General features: G+C 41.5%; 11 protein-coding genes and 1 non-coding gene across 12 annotated transcripts; 6 read left to right on the forward strand and 6 right to left on the reverse strand.

Annotated features, from left to right (window-relative positions):
* Positions 1–34: 34 nt before the first annotated feature.
* On the reverse strand, positions 35–619 carry NAT3 (peptide alpha-N-acetyltransferase complex B subunit NAT3; the record flags this gene model as incomplete). Its single annotated transcript, XM_003682324.1, has 1 exon — positions 35–619. The coding sequence occupies one exon, from the start codon at positions 617–619 to the stop codon at positions 35–37; it is 585 nt and encodes a 194-aa protein (XP_003682372.1).
* A 54-nt stretch (positions 620–673) lies between these two features.
* On the reverse strand, positions 674–2,014 carry TDEL0F03510 (uncharacterized protein; the record flags this gene model as incomplete). Its single annotated transcript, XM_003682325.1, has 1 exon — positions 674–2,014. One exon carries the CDS (start codon positions 2,012–2,014, stop codon positions 674–676), a length of 1,341 nt encoding a protein of 446 aa, XP_003682373.1.
* Positions 2,015–2,480: 466 nt separating this feature from the next.
* RPS23B (40S ribosomal protein uS12) lies at positions 2,481–2,998 on the forward strand (the record flags this gene model as incomplete). The annotated part of the gene is made up of 2 exons (XM_003682326.1): positions 2,481–2,545; positions 2,626–2,998. The coding sequence occupies 2 exons, from the start codon at positions 2,481–2,483 to the stop codon at positions 2,996–2,998; spliced, it is 438 nt and encodes a 145-aa protein (XP_003682374.1).
* Positions 2,999–3,149: 151 nt separating this feature from the next.
* On the reverse strand, positions 3,150–4,226 carry SPN1 (transcription factor SPN1; the record flags this gene model as incomplete). Its single annotated transcript, XM_003682327.1, has 1 exon — positions 3,150–4,226. The coding sequence occupies one exon, from the start codon at positions 4,224–4,226 to the stop codon at positions 3,150–3,152; it is 1,077 nt and encodes a 358-aa protein (XP_003682375.1).
* A 212-nt stretch (positions 4,227–4,438) lies between these two features.
* On the forward strand, positions 4,439–4,591 carry TOM5 (Tom5p; the record flags this gene model as incomplete). Its single annotated transcript, XM_003682328.1, has 1 exon — positions 4,439–4,591. The coding sequence occupies one exon, from the start codon at positions 4,439–4,441 to the stop codon at positions 4,589–4,591; it is 153 nt and encodes a 50-aa protein (XP_003682376.1).
* Positions 4,592–4,740: 149 nt separating this feature from the next.
* Positions 4,741–5,553, forward strand: MSS18 (Mss18p; the record flags this gene model as incomplete). Its single annotated transcript, XM_003682329.1, has 1 exon — positions 4,741–5,553. One exon carries the CDS (start codon positions 4,741–4,743, stop codon positions 5,551–5,553), a length of 813 nt encoding a protein of 270 aa, XP_003682377.1.
* Positions 5,554–5,595: 42 nt separating this feature from the next.
* Positions 5,596–7,662, reverse strand: NUP57 (FG-nucleoporin NUP57; the record flags this gene model as incomplete). Its single annotated transcript, XM_003682330.1, has 1 exon — positions 5,596–7,662. The coding sequence occupies one exon, from the start codon at positions 7,660–7,662 to the stop codon at positions 5,596–5,598; it is 2,067 nt and encodes a 688-aa protein (XP_003682378.1).
* Positions 7,663–8,581: 919 nt separating this feature from the next.
* On the reverse strand, positions 8,582–9,343 carry COG2 (Golgi transport complex subunit COG2; the record flags this gene model as incomplete). The annotated part of the gene is made up of 1 exon (XM_003682331.1): positions 8,582–9,343. The coding sequence occupies one exon, from the start codon at positions 9,341–9,343 to the stop codon at positions 8,582–8,584; it is 762 nt and encodes a 253-aa protein (XP_003682379.1).
* Positions 9,344–9,589: 246 nt separating this feature from the next.
* CTF4 (chromatin-binding protein CTF4) lies at positions 9,590–12,343 on the forward strand (the record flags this gene model as incomplete). The annotated part of the gene is made up of 1 exon (XM_003682332.1): positions 9,590–12,343. One exon carries the CDS (start codon positions 9,590–9,592, stop codon positions 12,341–12,343), a length of 2,754 nt encoding a protein of 917 aa, XP_003682380.1.
* Positions 12,344–12,546: 203 nt separating this feature from the next.
* Positions 12,547–14,265, forward strand: RRP9 (ribosomal RNA-processing protein RRP9; the record flags this gene model as incomplete). The annotated part of the gene is made up of 1 exon (XM_003682333.1): positions 12,547–14,265. One exon carries the CDS (start codon positions 12,547–12,549, stop codon positions 14,263–14,265), a length of 1,719 nt encoding a protein of 572 aa, XP_003682381.1.
* Positions 14,266–14,397: 132 nt separating this feature from the next.
* TDEL0Ftrna3N lies at positions 14,398–14,471 on the forward strand. The gene has a single exon. It is a non-coding gene; the product is annotated as a tRNA-Asn (tRNA).
* A 182-nt stretch (positions 14,472–14,653) lies between these two features.
* On the reverse strand, positions 14,654–16,102 carry TDEL0F03600 (ammonium transporter; the record flags this gene model as incomplete). Its single annotated transcript, XM_003682334.1, has 1 exon — positions 14,654–16,102. The coding sequence occupies one exon, from the start codon at positions 16,100–16,102 to the stop codon at positions 14,654–14,656; it is 1,449 nt and encodes a 482-aa protein (XP_003682382.1).
* Positions 16,103–16,464: the final 362 nt, after the last annotated feature.

Genomic DNA, 16,464 nt, shown 5'->3' on the forward strand with positions numbered 1-16,464 from the left:
CTTGCCCTATGTAGATTAAAATTTAATGTCCATTTCAAAACCTTACATCGTGAGGATAACATTTATGCTTTCTACCATCGATTCTTACACTACGACCTTGATCTCTGGGCATGCTTTTCCTCATATCGAATGCATCTTTATCATCATCGACATTTTTCAGTGTGGAAGGATAACCATCTTCACTAGAGTTGTAATAGCCAACTACTCGTCTGTAAACACTATAACCTAACTTTTCATAAAGTTTTACTGCCAAACTATTATTACATTTGACAAAGAGGTCAATGAAATTGGTTTCATGAGGTCGCGAATCAGTGATGGTCTCGAGTGCTTCGCAAAGTTTTGACGCTAGCGATATTCTTCGAAAAGTTGGGGCCACAGTAACAGCAGTTATATGCGAATGCCATAATTGACCTCTTCCTTCGGTCTTAGCCATCATATACCCTGAAATATTTCGACGATCATCTTTTAAAGTCAATTCGGTACTTTTGAAGAATAGTTCAGGCCACAGGATAAGGTATTCAAAGTAAAAATCTAATGGAAAGTTCTCTGTCAGTATATCCAGGTTCACTTCATTCAAATTGAACAGATCTGTGGCTTCAAAGGGCTGAATACTGGTCATTAGCCCTTTTTATTGTAGATCTACGAGTTTGTTTGAACAATTATTTTTTCAAAACTATAAAACTATATTATAAGCTCTAACAGTCTTATCAGCTAACCCAAGAACCAGCTTGGTACCAGATTTATTGATATCCATACACTTCACTCTTGAACCTTGAGAGAACCCTGGTAAGTCCAGTAACCAAGAATCTCCATTCAAGATATCGAGAGCATATAATCCTTTACTGTCACCAACAAGAACACCATTGCCTTCAGGCAATGTTTTAAGAATCGGCTCAGAGTAAGAATCCTGCTCTATCTCAGTGGGCATATTCCTTAGTACCTTATCATAAAACACAGTATCCTTGTCGCCTGCAATTTCTGGTGGAATCTTTACCACAAGTAACCGCATGTAGGGTATGTGTGACGTAGCGATGAGTAAAACACTACTGTTCGTGACAACAGGTGTTCCGATCGAATCATGTTCTCCAATAAACGCCATATCTCGGACATTGAAGGAATGAGTACTGAACTGCGCGTTATTCAGGGCAATCTTATAAACCAACCTCATGCTATGCGTCCTATTCTCTAGCGCAAAACACAATAAATGAGTATAGTCAGCTCTCGAGATGAAAATTAGCGGCCTGTATCCATCTGAGGCCACTTGCAACGAAGTACAGGAAGACTGTAATTTTTCTGCTGAAAGCAGTTTTATTGACTGATGTATGCGGGGATTCCATTCATGCACGTTCAAACAGTTATCCATACCGCATGATACAATGTAAAGTGTATCCTCCCCTGGTGCTTTCAAAAATTGCAGATGAGTAATCAATCTCTGGTGTAATTTATGAGATCCTTTTTCATATTGAGACCAAAAATGAAATGTTCCATCAAGTGTACACATATAAAATGTATCATGTGGTTCTCTCACACACGATCTGACAGCTCCACAGAATCTGACAGCTCCTAAATTAAACTCCGAACCGAAATTCTTATCTTTCAAATCCCACTGTGGGCCATAAAACCACTTTGTCTTGTCAGCGAACGATAATAGTAACGAATCTTGAGGGTTGCAAAAGTTGGCACCAATTATCAAAGCTTTTTTATCCACATCCAAAGGGACTGGTTCAAATTTGGCATCATGATTCCAACTTGGAGTCTCTGCATCAATTGGCAGCGCTTTCTCTTCCAACCGAATTTTATTCACCAAATCTTTATTCCCCTCCGCATAAGCAACCCTTTCACTTACAATTGTTTCTAAATTTTCATCAAAAGTCTGCCCCACATCTTTGACATCACTCATAGACAGGCCACAATCCCCCAAGAACAACTCTAAAGTACTCTTATGACCATTATCATTCAAATACTTTGCAATTAAAGCCTTTGTATACAAATCAACAGTCTCCCAATTCTTCATCACACGATCCTCAATGCACGATTGACATTTGAGAGACCCTGTGTCCCCTTCTTATACTGTTCAACTCTATCTCATCGATAAGAGCTTCTATGCCCTTGAATTTTTCAGTGGACTGTTTTTGAAAAAAACCCAAAACCTTTTTCCCAAAAAAAAATCTGTAACTTTTCTGCGTCAAATCACTTTTTTGAAAAAGCTCTAGGCAGAGAATCATGCAGCCTAGGCAGAGCTAGACAGAGTTCCCCTTCCAGCGTAGAGGGAGACTGGCCTATCCTTCCTTCTACCACCTGGATAGTTCCTTCTGGGAGCTAGGCGGAGAGGTCAGTAGGCTCGTATCGTCTCGTTCAGTACCATACTGTTGCAATGGGAGCTCGCAAGATACAAACCATTTGAAATATTGAAGAATAGTAGAACTGGAGCTTCAGTAATTTTGTTATAGTAAGCCAAGAACAAATAATAACAACCAAAGATGGGTAAGGGTAAGCCAAGAGGTTTGAACTCCGCTAGAAAGTTGCGTGTCCACAGAAGAAACAAGTATGTTATATTGCCAGTTGAAATAAGATAATGTGTGTTATTGAAGGTCAAAAATACTAACAATCATCCTATTCTAACAGCCGTTGGGCCGAAAACAACTACAAGAAGAGATTATTGGGTACTGCTTTCAAATCTTCTCCATTTGGTGGTTCTTCCCACGCTAAAGGTATCGTGTTGGAAAAATTGGGTATTGAATCCAAGCAACCAAACTCTGCCATTAGAAAGTGTGTCAGAGTTCAATTGATCAAGAACGGTAAGAAGGTTACTGCCTTTGTTCCAAACGATGGTTGTTTGAACTTTGTTGACGAAAACGACGAAGTCTTGCTAGCCGGTTTCGGTAGAAAGGGTAAGGCTAAGGGTGATATTCCAGGTGTTAGATTCAAGGTCGTTAAGGTCTCTGGTGTCTCCTTGTTGGCTTTGTGGAAGGAAAAGAAGGAGAAGCCAAGATCCTAAGCAAATAAAGGGAAACGAAACTTCACTGCTTTGTACCTTAATCACTTCCAATTTCCTAAATTATGTCTCTTTATAGCTAAAGGAAATGTATAAATCTTAAAGTTGCACATTTATCTTAGTCCAGTGGTTTTTATTACTACAAAGCAGTTATTTATTTTGTCTTCTTGGTCTTGTTTAACCTTGAAGTTAACCTCTTGTACATTTCACTATTATTTAGTGTGGAACCGACACCAGCGGTTCTAGCACTACTTGAAACTTGATTCAAATTGCTGACAGGTGCATATTTGTAATCTGTTGTGGTTTGGGCTGGTGCAGCGGCTCTATTCCTTCTGGCGGCAGCTTGCTCGTATAGACTTTGAGCCGAAGAACCTCCAGGGGAAACACTTTTACCAGGCTTCTTCTTTCTACTCTTAGCCGTGCCAAGAGCAGCTTTCCTTCTTAATTTCTCTGCATCAAACTCTAATTGCATGATCCTTTTATCTCTGTAATTGTCCGAGGCACCGATAATGGGTCTTGTCCATTCAGCAATTATTCTATCTGCTAACCTGGCTAATTGAGGTTCCACTCTCTTGGATTTTGTATAAAAGATTACTACTCTGCCCAATCCACTTTCTTTCAAATGTTCGGTCTTGATAGGTAGTTTTTCTATGGCAGCGAATAATGATTTCTGAATCTCGAAGGAAGGAAGTGATCCATCCGGTAGGGGCTCCAACCAAATCCTTACACTTTGTAACAGATTATTATCTAGGATAGTATCAGCCAAATTAGCCTTTGAAAGCACACTAACGACCTTGGGCAGTAGCTTGACTTTTTGCATAACGATCAATGAATTATCACCGGTCTCTATTCTCTTATTTAGAGTCTCAATATCCATCTGAGCCGCTATATTCATTTCATCTTTTAAACGTAGAATCTTCTCATCCAAATACTGTTCCAAGTCATCCTCATCTCTTCTGCTTCTTCTAACCTTTGGTTTCTTTAGAATTCGATCCAGTTTATCCTCCAGTTCCTGACGACTACGCACAGAGCCATCATACTCATTTTCTCCATGGCTCAATGTTGGCATATTTTTCAACCTATCACTCTCATTTGGCCCCTCATCGTCAGATGCTCCTGTGTCGATATGTTTACGTTGTCTCTCAATTACACTCGCTTCTTGGCCCACTGACTGTTCTTCCTGTGGGGAAACGAAATTTTCCAACTCGGGTGTATTCTCGTTACTACTCATTTGGCTATTTGAGCAATCACGAAGTCCTTATAATTACCTTCTTCAGCTCTTCTTGAAGTCTCTTTTCGATATAGAATTTAACCTTTTTCAGTATTGCACGAAGGGATTTAAATGAAAAAATTGCAAAACTTTTCAACTGAAACTAGACTAAATCAGTGAGTAAGAAAGGCCTATTAGGATCAACCTTACCTCTCAGCACCCATATTTGAATAATGTTTGGTCTACCACAGCAAGAACCTTCTGAAGAAGAGAAGAAACTACATCAACAGGCTACCAACAGGACTTTGGTCAACGCCTTTTACGCGAGTGCCCTACTATGGTTGTCTCCTATGGTGTGGCATTTCATTAAGAGACAATGGAAATAAGTTGACTCTCGGTGGAATAAGTATATAAAAGAATTGCATGTGTAATTTTGTGACCATAACTCATGTAAATATGTAGTCGTCATTATAAAAAAAGTTTAAGACGATGGCTTACTTATGGTTAGATGAAAGGACACGCATGAGTGTTGATCATGTCCTTTAAACTGCAGTTTCTTCAAACCCATTGCCTGATCATGAAGCTGATTCTATCCCATGGCCCTTCCACAGCATCAAATGAGTTGTTGTGGAATAATCATATTATTTCAGAATTAAGCAAGATTTGCAAAGTAATATACGCCAAACCTACGTTCACTAAACTGGAAAATACATTTACGAATCGAGATGCAAGGATTGATTTAGTACTCTCTTCGAGTTGTATTGATCGATTGTCCACAGTCCTGTTCAATATTAAAGGAATTACAATGAAGAAACCACCCAAAATACGAAATGATCTTATGTGTCCAGCTATTGAGGATATTTTTACATTGGAACATAATAATGAGGACTTGGAGGAACTACACAGTTTACTTCTATGGAAATGGAACAGGAGTAAGCCCAATGCGTCTTATATAGCCTCTGAGCCGCCCGTTATCATCAAACCTTGGATATTTAACAACAGACCAGTGAAAAAAGTTGTGACCAGTGGAAATCTACTAGTTGCATTGAATGCACCAAATATAATGAGGAGGCAGTACGATTTGAGCGATCATCGCGGTAGTAGATTTTTTCAAGAAGGTCCATTGACGAAAGCGCATGATCATACAGCTAGGGTTTATCATCCATCAGGACCAATTAGCTCAGAGGGTTACTTGAAAGTCAAGCCAGTCATCTATGAGTCTCTTGATTCAATGCCTCCTCGTTTACAGAAATGGCTGCATGGTGCTATCGATGATACTGTTAAGATAAATCAACATGAACAGGAAAGGCTGGACCTGATGTTGCATGGATTTAAAGGGTTTACCTAGGATTTTTGTAAATATTAATACATTAGAAAATGTTTTATGTAATTATGCTACACGATTGCTACTTTTTAATGCCTTGTCCATGGCTTTATGGTCTTTATCCAGGACTTCGTTTAGGTAACATATACCACGCTGTTGGTTACTTAGAGTCTCGACAATCTTGTCAACTCTCTTTTCAACTTCATCATCAGCTCTCTCATTATCGACTTGGCCGTGACCTGTTTGATCAGAAATTTTACCGCCATTTTCAGTAATCACTACTAAAGTATTATCCAATTGATCTGAGATATTCTTGGCACGTTCTTTCAGGACTGCAAGACGAGCCCACAATTCATTGGTTTTACCCAAACCAGCGGGATCGTTACTGCGCTGCAGTAGAGCCTGGAATTGAGACCACATTTTCTCTTCTGATACGCTCAGAGGCAATCCCCTACTCTTCAAGATAGCCAATCTAGTTCCCAAGCCGAGGATTCTCTTACCGATTTGAGTGTTTCTTGACTGCGCCTTCACAATTCTGGCTGCTGTGTCTAGCTCATGCTTTTGTTGCAATTGAGTGGAGTTCTCTAAGATCTGGTTGAGTATCACACGAGCTTGAGCAACGTTTTCCCTTTGCAACTGTGTGCGTTGATTCAAGCCTTCAAATCCAAGCACTTCCGTGGGTATGACATTGGGTGAAGGTTTCTTGTCAAGCGCTTCGTCCCATTCTTCTTGGGAAATATTCATCGGTTTGTTGTAAGTAAGAGCATCAGTTCCATTGATCTTATTGTATACAAATGCTCTTAGTTTTGTCTTGCTTGATGTTGGATCCCATGAGTCTTTGCATTTCACTATTTGTTCCTGAATCTGTTGAGGATAATTGAGATATTGTTGTTGGACTTGGCTTAGCTGTGACGACTGCTGTTGCTGTTGCTGTTGTTGTTGCTGTTGTTGTTGGAATTGCTGCTGCTGCTGCTGTTGTTGTTGTTGTTGTTGTTGTTGCAAGGTTAGTTGATTATTCTGCGGTTGAGACCAAGCGAATGATGGCTGTACGTTTGTGCTCATGGAAGGACCATTGGCTTGACCGAATTGATTCTGCTGCGGTTGTGAAGCGCCAAACAACCCTGAGTTAGTATTGTTGTTAGTATTACCAAAGAGACCACCGGTAGCTTGACCTTGTGGTTTACTGCCGAAGAGGCTCCCTCCCAAAGTGTTAGTATTCGTTGTTTGGCCACCAAACAACCCACCACCAGTGTTTCCCGCAGGCTTACTGCCAAACAAACCACCACCAGTAGTAGATGTCCCAGCTGGCTTGTTGCCGAACAACCCACCTCCTAAAGTATTATTACTTTGCGTATTTTGACCGGTGTTACCAAACAATCCACCACCTGTAGTTCCGGCAGGCTTTTGCGTGTTGTTACCAAAAAGCCCACCTCCGCCGATGCTTTGAGCCTGGTTATTAGTGTTCCCAAAGAGTCCACCGCCGGTTCCTTGATTCTGATTGGTATTTCCAAACAATCCACCACTACCAGTGGCTCCAGTATTCTGATTCTGATTCGCGTTTCCAAACAATCCACCACTACCAGTGGCTCCAGTATTCTGATTCTGATTCGCGTTTCCAAACAATCCACCACTACCAGTGGCTCCAGTATTCTGGTTCTGATTCGTGTTTCCGAATAATCCCCCGGTACTTGTTTGATTTTGGTTTTGATTGTTGTTCCCAAACAATCCTCCTCCTGTGCTAGAAGTCCCCTGATTGCCAAATAACCCTCCACTTGGTTGCTGTTGTTGTGGCTGTTGCTGCTGTCCAAAAAGCCCGGTACTAGGAGGTGCACCATTTGGCTTATTACCAAACATTCCAGTATTGTTACCAGATTGATTCCCAAAGAGGCCACCCGAGGTTGAATTGTTCGGTTGAGAACCCCCAAAAAGTCCTGTACCAGCTCCAGTAGTGTTGTTCTGCTGGTTATTACTTCCAAAGGAGAATCCAGTGCCCGTTTGTTGTTGTGGTTGAGTGTTATTGGCAGCACCTTGACCAAAGGAAAACGTCGAGTTTCCAGCAGGTTTACTACCAAATAGCCCACCTCCAGCTCCAGCACCACCTGCGTTGTTATTGCCACCTCCAAAGTTGAACATAACGACTCAATTACCGACTGCTGGCGCGATCTTCAATTGATCGATCTCATCAATATTCGAGCTTGATGTCTATTATGATTGAGTAAAAACTAATAGCACTGTCGTTAATGATGATATTGAAGAACAAGTATAATAGAGCTTTGAAACCTTATTTAAGCCTCGAGCAATTATTTAGGCTATTCGGCACCTCTAGGATACTCAAATGGGATTCTTGGTACTTAATTTTTATTTAAACCAAGCTCTTGCGAAATATTGATTGAGTAATCGTGAAGTTAAGATAAGCTTAACTGGTCAATGTGAGATCAGCTATCTTGAACTGAACGAAATCTATTCAATATTATAGAATGACACTAGCGCATTGTTATCCAAGATGAACTTTATTGTCAAGGAATTGACGAATATTGAAAAACAATGGCGTATCGCCAGTCATTAATTTTTATGCTCCAGATGTACAACTAGCTCACTGCGACATTATTAACACAATATTGTCCACCATTTAATTCAGCTGAGAAGTAATCAAATGCGCATGTGTCATCATCATTAAGTCTGGGGAATACAGCATGCCATCAGTATTATGATCATCACAAAATGGCACACAATTGATTCTTACTGAGCCATTTCCCTTTGAAAACATCGATAATAGCTGTATTCGCTTCGGCAGCGACAGGGGAGAAGGAGAATGGAATGTAATATTCTCAAAGGGATTTTCAAAATTGCTAAAATACTTCTGGACTTTATTACTTGCTACTGGTCGATGAAGTCAAAAGATTTTGGGAGTCGGCTAGTCATTGTTCTCAATTTAAGTGGACCGCATTGTGTTGGTATTGAGCCTTAGATCTTTTTCACATGGTCATACTTGAAAGGCACTGATCCGTTCACTCTGCTTCCGAATGTCAGAGTCTTTTGCTGTTAATTACCGTCATAATATTGAAATCAGTACCTTGGAAAGTTGTTCGTAGTTCTCCTTGTCTTCGAGGCATCTCCCGGTGAGGATTTTGAGCGAAATCTGTGATTCCTGGAGTAATCCATGGTACTCGTTCCGTAAGTGATGTACATAGGTAGAATCCATAGATGATAAATCATCGAGTTGTGAACGAATGCGTTGCAACAAAGTGAATAGTTGGTCTGTGAGCTCGGTGCATAGCTGTTCTTCCAAAGGATCTGTTCCAGACATTGCATGAAGCTTCTTACTGTACTGCTTCGCCAAAGTGATCATTTCTGGTATTCGAAGATGGTTCCGCAACTGATATGACATCTCGTCTAGCTTACGCAAATAATCTACCGTGTCACTTATGACTTCCTGGGTTTTGGATAGATCATTCTTGGTCAGTTGTTCTAACTGTTTAATGAAGCGGCTCAAATGTGTCATCGATTCTTTTAACTCTAAAACACCATCACTATTTCCATCCAAGTAAGGTTCACAAAAGTTCAGATAGTCGTTATACTTGCTTGTGACTTTCTCGAGAAGAATATGAACCATATCATTCGAAAGCTTAGAGAGGTCACCGATGAGAGAATCAAGTGGAATGAAATTGCAATTATTTCTCAGCAGGAATTCATCCACGTCAAATGCGTCCACGTTGTTATTCAATTTGTCTACTTCACCAGTGAACAGGTCTCTATTTACTTCATTCACGGTCGGTAGCTCCAAGTTTAGCTCTTCTTCATCTGACGAGTACATATTGAAACCTCTGAATAGTTACACCCTAATCAAAAACTCCAAGCGACTTGACTTTTGAATAGAATGATAGTGAGAGCCTCGTCGATCACTGCTTTCAGTGCCTTTTGGCTTTATAGACGTTGTTGGTAGGCCTGGAAGCTAACGCGAACGCGTTAATGATTCAAGTCATTTCATTAAAATTTAGCTAAACTTTGAATTTTGATATATACCAGATCTCCAATTGTGTCAGCCAGCTGTTTCTTGACAATGCCTAGAATTATCGATAAGTCGGTTTTCGAGTACGGTGGTAAGACGTTGGTTGCCTTAACGCCAGATTTCAAGACCCTGTGTGTGGCTAATAAGAACGGACTGAGTAAGCTCCTGCCAGTGGATAAACCAGAAGAGGAACCTGAGATTTTGGAGATATCGAAGAGTCTGACATCTGTGGAATGCGATTCTCAATCGGGTTTTCTTCTTACAACTGTACAAGGTGATGCCTATTGGTTGAATACTAAGACAGCGACAGACCAATTGCTCGCCAGGTCTGCTCTTCCTCTAAGAGATTGCTGTGTGATACATTCAGGAAAGATGGGGGTGTTTGGAGGAGACGATTTAGAACTCTTCCTTATTGAATTAAATGATGAAGCACATAGAAAACACTCAATTAAAGTTGATGAACAGATTTCACAGTTTTCCTACACGGCACAGACCAATCTTTTGTCAATATCTTTTATCAATGGCGTGGTTCAGTTTTTCTCAGTTTCATCTACTAGACCTTATAAAGTCCATGAGTTGACGGGATACATCCCTGCCAATACGTACAAGGAATTCGATTCGGAGGCTAGCTTATCTGAATCCGCACGCACAGGTGCCCGGGATGGCGATACATTTGACGAGGAACAGGAGCAAAGAATCACAGATCCCGAGTTCTGCGATGAGAATAGAATCTGTACTCGTGCTGCGTGGCATCCAAGAGGTTTACAGTTTGCGCTACCATGTGCGGACTTTACAATAAAGGTATTCAACATTAAAGGGTATTCTCTTATGAAGACTTTGAAAAATCCAGCATTTTCAGCAGTGAACTTCATAGATTTGAAGTTCGATCCGCTACAGGGCAACTTTCTTGCTTCTATCGACCTGGAGAATATCCTGGTTGTTTGGAACTGGCAAACAACTGAGATAATGTACAAGAGCGAATTTAAACACAAGCTAACTAATCTAATATGGAAGGTTCAAAAAGATAGTAAGACGCTGGATATAATTCTCGGAACGTGGACAGGCGAAATCGTGACCATACAAGGAGTTGCAGAGTCGCTGCCGTCGCCCAACTCTGGAAGTGACTCTATTATTAAAGACCCAAATGCAAAGCAAAATTCGTTGTTTGTTGACTCAGATCTTGATGAAAGTGATGTAGACGATGCTTCTCGCAGTAAGGATGTTTTACCAGAAGAGAACGACTCAGAAAATATCTTCACGCAAGAGGCTAACGGTGGTAAGAGGAGGTATCATTTTGATGATGAAGAAGATTTTATCGATGATGACGATGGAGCTGGGTATGTGTCACAAAAGAAAGCTCGTCAACAATCGCCCAACCTTCCGCTACCTGGAAGGATGCCAGGTGCAAGCCTTGTACCTTCATCCTTCCGTTACAAACCTATATCTCCAGGTGCTACGCCCTATGGAAATGGAGATAGGCGGTACTTGACAATGAACGATGTCGGTTACGTTTCAGTGGTGAAGAATAATGAACAGAATAGTATCACAGTATCCTTTTTTGATATTGGCCGATTTCGAGAGTATCATTTTGAGGATTTGTTTGGCTATGATGTTTGCTCGTTAAATGAGAAGGGTACTTTATTCGGTCAATCCAAATCAGGTTTACTGCATTATAGATCCCATAACATGATGCATTCCAACTGGACAAAAACAATCCCATTGCAAAAAGGAGAAAGGATTTCAAGTATAGCCGCTACACCTCACAGAGTGTTTGTTGGCACATCTTTCGGTTACATGAGGGTATTCAACCAATATGGTGTACCTCTAACTGTTGAAAAAGTATCTCCAGTGGTGGCCCTTACTGCGCAAGAGTGCAAAGTCTTTGTCGTCCATTACTCGCCATACCATGGCCTGTCGTACTCCATGTTTGAACAATCGCCCACAGAATCAAGATATTATCAAAGAGAATCTCCTCTACCAATGGTACTGCCGCAAAGCGATCCCAACGTTGGGTTTGATGTCGCCAGAGAATTTGTGAAGTTCAATCCCATTGGCTTGAAGAGCGTATTCTTCTCTACGTATGGCGATCCCTGTATTTTCGGATCTGATAATGTTCTCATGGTACTATCAAAATGGAGGTCACCTCTAGAGAGCAGGTGGCTGCCCGTCCTTGATGCCGACCTGGAGATCTGGAAGATGACTGGTGGTAAAGAAAACTCACAAGTGCATGTTTGGCCCTTAGGTCTCAATTATGATACATTGAACTGTATTTTTGTGAAGGGCAAGAATATGTGGCCAGAGTTCCCATTACCGCTACCATCTGAGATGGAGATGAGGATACCGATACTGGTCAAGAGTAAGGTACTAGAGGATAGAAAACGCAAAGCAGACTCGAATGGTTCGAACGAAGAAGAGGTAAACGATCAAGATTCTGCCGATGAGAAGGAAAACTCGGAGCTCGTGATTCCACCCAACATGGCGGCTGAAGAAGAGTTTCTTCGCTCTAAAGTATTGTCGGCTCTGCTAAAAGACACATTGGACAATGATGGTGAACTTTATGGTAACGAAAATGAGATTTTAGCATCACTCAACGGAGCCTACGATAAGTCCCTACTGCGATTATTCGCTGCGGCTTGTGCCGATCAAAATATCGAAATGGCAGCCTCGCTCGTGAAGGAACTAAAACAAGACAGAGCATTAATTGCAGCTGTGAAAATCTCTGAAAGAGCAGAATTAATGGAACTCACAAAGCGTGTCAACGAAATACGAGAAGCCAGATTTCAGCAACAAGTAGGTAACTATTAAATCAGGTCTGATCAACATTTTGTTTACTGACACTTTGTTGATGGCAGTCGTTCTTTATGATCAAGTGAAAAATTTCCAAATACTTGAGATGTGCGATGAGATGAAGACTTGAAATAGTATCAGTTCATAGCATAAAGTATCCTAGATTCAACGCAATTAACCTTTTAAAACTGGTTTCGGGATAGCGTGTATTTTCGTGATCGATGTCTGAAATCAGAGGAGCTAAAAAGAGAAAACTCAGGGCAGAAGATCGACCAGCACCTGCTGAGGATGAAGAGATCACCGATCCTTCTTCGAATGAAGATGAGGGTTCAGTAGATTTGGCTGAGGAGGAGCACGATGAGGAGATTCTGGAGTCTGATGAAGAGTTTGAAGGAGAGAATCCTGCTGACAAGAGAAGAAGATTGGCCAAACAATATCTTGCGAACTTAAAAGAGGATGCACAGACTGTGATGGCTGAGAAGACTCTTGGAGATGATAATGAGGACGGTGAGCAAATGGTTGATGACTACAACAACTTTGATGCTCGTGCCATGGATGAGGATATTGTGGCATCTAGGTTAAAGCAGGATGTTGCTGAACAGCAGGGGCGTGTATACCGATTCATTGCTGACAAGCTTTTACTGTCAGAAGCCAAGACCACTTTCTCGAGAGTTGGTGAGACTAATTTGACTTGCATAAGTTGCTACCAGCCTACGTTGAATAAATTTACTTATGGTGATGATAAAGCAGGTTCAAAGAATAAAGGAAGAGTTTTCGCCTACACGGTGAGCAAGTGTCTTCAATTGACAAAGTACGATATCACGGATTTCGACAAAAGGCCGAAGAAACTAAAATATTCAAAAGGTGGTTCGAAATATGTACCCAAGAACGCACATGAGTATGAAAATACTACGGAGGGTCACTACGACGATATACTTACTGTGGCCGCTTCATCAGATGGGAAGTACGTGGTGACTGGAGGTAAGGATAGAAAGCTAATAATATGGAGTACGGAATCTTTATCACCTGTTAAAGTTTTACCGACTAAAGACAGGCGAGGAGAAGTTCTATCGCTAACTTTCAGAAAAAACTCAGATCAACTGTACGCATCATGCGCAGATTTCAAGATAAGGACATATTCGGTGAAGCAGTTTTCACAATTAGAGACCCTTTTTGGTCATCACGATTTGGTTGCAGATATCTCTTCGTTGAGCTTGGAGAGATGTGTCACGGTGGGATCCAGAGATAGGACAGCCATGTTGTGGAAGATTCCCGATGAAACGAGATTGACCTTCAGAGGTGGTGATGACCCTGAGAGATTGGCCAAAAAATGGATGAAAGAACACGCCACGGAAACTGAGGATGGGGAAGTCGTATATCCTAATGAAGCGGAAGTACCAGCATTTTACAGTGAAGGAAGCATTGATGTCGTAAGCATGGTTGATGACTCACACTTTGTCACAGGTTCCGATAATGGTAACATCTGTTTGTGGTCTCTGGCGAAAAAGAAGCCGGTTTTCACCCAGAGGATCGCTCACGGTACAGCTCCATTGCCCGAGTCGACAAAGATCTCTGGTGAGTTAGACGAAGAGGTGAGAGAGAAGCAATTAGCTGAGAAAAGACTATCTCACCCTTACTGGATCACAGCCATTTACGCTATACCATACTCTAACATCTTCGTTTCCGGTTCATGGAACGGAGTGCTAAAAGTTTGGAAAATTGCCGAAAACTTAAGAGGATTTGAGTTACTAGGTGATTTGAACAACTGCAAAGGTGTGGTGACCAAGATCCAAGCCGTTGAAAGCGGTAAGCATGGCAAGGAAACATTCCGTGTCCTGGCAAGTGTCAGTAAAGAGCATAGATTAGGTAGATGGATTTCTAAAGTCCCCGGTGCAAGAAACGGTATATATTCAGCCGTGATCCAGCAAGGGAATTTTTGAGTCCTATATAGAACATATCACTCATGTATCAATAAGAAGAGAGTCTGTCAATTAATAAACCATCCTCTTTAATATTGCATAATATGTTTACAAGATTATAGTCAATGATAGTTTTCATCGTTCAACAAAGTAGACTTCGTGGCCAAGCTGGTTAAGGCGTGCGACTGTTAATCGCAAGATCGTGAGTTCAATCCTCACCGAGGTCGATATTTTTTAATCTTCCCAACTTTTTAGTTCAAGGAAATCAAATAAACTCTGTCTCTTGTCTCATACAATATCGAATCATAATCGTATCCATCTTCTTCTATTATAGTCTATATATTATTTTATAATCCATGTCCATTTTTTTACCTACCGAGTTAACTAAAGATCAGGGAATAGAAGAAAATTATGCAGTTTGTTGCGGTATAGGCCCCTTCTCCGAGTTTGGTGACTCATCAGCAGCCTCACCGGAAGATGCAGTCGTATCAGCAGTGATACTATGGTGGTGATTAGCTTCGCTATCGCCGAGACTATGTGCGTTGTCTGTGTCGACTCCCCACTGATAATAATCTCTTCTCACCTCAACGTAATCGTAAGCGAATTCTCCAATTTGGTCCTCGTCGAGACCATGGGCCTCTGCCTCTTCGTCGACTCTTAGTTGTAATCCAGGGATCTTGTTTAGCACGAAGCAGATGATTGCAGTCACTGTAGCAGAGTAACCAGCGCAGGCTGCAATGTAAGCGATTTGCTTATACATTTGCTTCCAATTGTGTGTGATCCAGCCACCACCGTGTTCTGTAACTCCATCCATACCAATGACCCAGTCAGCACCAAATAAGGCGTTGAAGAACAATCCCACGATACCTGCGATACCGTGCTCAGCCAAAAGATCGAGAGAATCGTCCACTTTCATGTAGTACTTGATCTTGGTGGAGAAGTTACACACGATACCGGCAATAATACCCTGGATTAGCGATCCATACAATGTTATGCAACCAGAACTTGGTGTAGCAGCTACAAGCCCACAAATGATACCAGAACATAGACCCACCGTAGACCATTTACGCTCTAGTCTGAAATCTAGCAAACACCATGTCATACCACCGGTTACAGCACTCACATTAGTGTTCATAAATGCATACACGGACTTCAAATTTGGTGACAAGGAGGTAGCAGCATTGAATGCTAGCCATCCAAACCACAATAAAGATGTACCGAGAGTCACCATGGACACATTATGGGGTCTAAAATTAATCAAGAGGCTTTCCTTCCGACGGCCCAAGAAGTACGAATAGACAAACCCGCCAACAGCACTCAAGATTTCAACTGGTCCACCACCAGCCCAGTCCAAGACCCCCCATTGGTAGGCCCAGCCACCGGGAGCCCAAATCCAATAAGTAATTGGACAGTACACAATCGTTGCAAAGAGGAACAAGAAAACCATATGCGGCAGCAAACGGCCTCTCTCAGCAGTGGCACCTGCGATAATACTCAAAGTAACACACAGAAACATCATCTGGAACACTGCAAATGCAATCTCGGGATATTCTACACTCTCATCGGTCTGACCATAAACGTTACGGAACCCAAAAGAATCCAAGTTACCAATGAACTTGTTATTAGGTGCAGTATTTGAGAAAGCCAGTGAATAACCCCAGAAGTACCATTGAAGCATACCCACATGTGTAGCCATCAATACAGCCCATATGAGTGCCAAAGCAGACTTACGTCTAGCTAACCCAGAGTATAGAAACCCCAGTCCTGGGCACATCACAAATACCAGGGCAGCTCCCAGTATCATAAATGCTACAGTAGCTCCATCGTAGCTCTCAGTCCATACAAATCCACCAGCCATTGGTCGATCCCCTTTTCTCAACCATCCTCTACCAGGGAATTCATATTATCATTTGAGAGTCCTTTTAACTACTTAGCAAGTTTTTGAATTACTTAAGAACCGCCATTACAAGTAAGGCCTATTACAGAGCTGTTATCAGTTACACCGATTGATAAGCTTTCCCAGCCTCGATCTACAAAAAAGCACGGCACAGGAACAAGACAACCAATCAAACATCGCAAGGCATCCAAAAGAAACCCTGTCGAATGGCTGAACAGCGTTAAAGTGGAAATCAAGGAGAGGTAAAGAATGTGCGAAGGTTGCAAAAGTTCACCCAGTCGGCTGCTCATCGCAGCGATTTTTTTTTCAAGAATTTTTCAAAT

The sequence above is a fragment of the Torulaspora delbrueckii genome, chromosome 6 (genome assembly GCF_000243375.1).
Source record: "Torulaspora delbrueckii CBS 1146 chromosome 6, complete genome".
NCBI classification, from domain to species: Eukaryota; Fungi; Ascomycota; class Saccharomycetes; order Saccharomycetales; family Saccharomycetaceae; genus Torulaspora; species Torulaspora delbrueckii.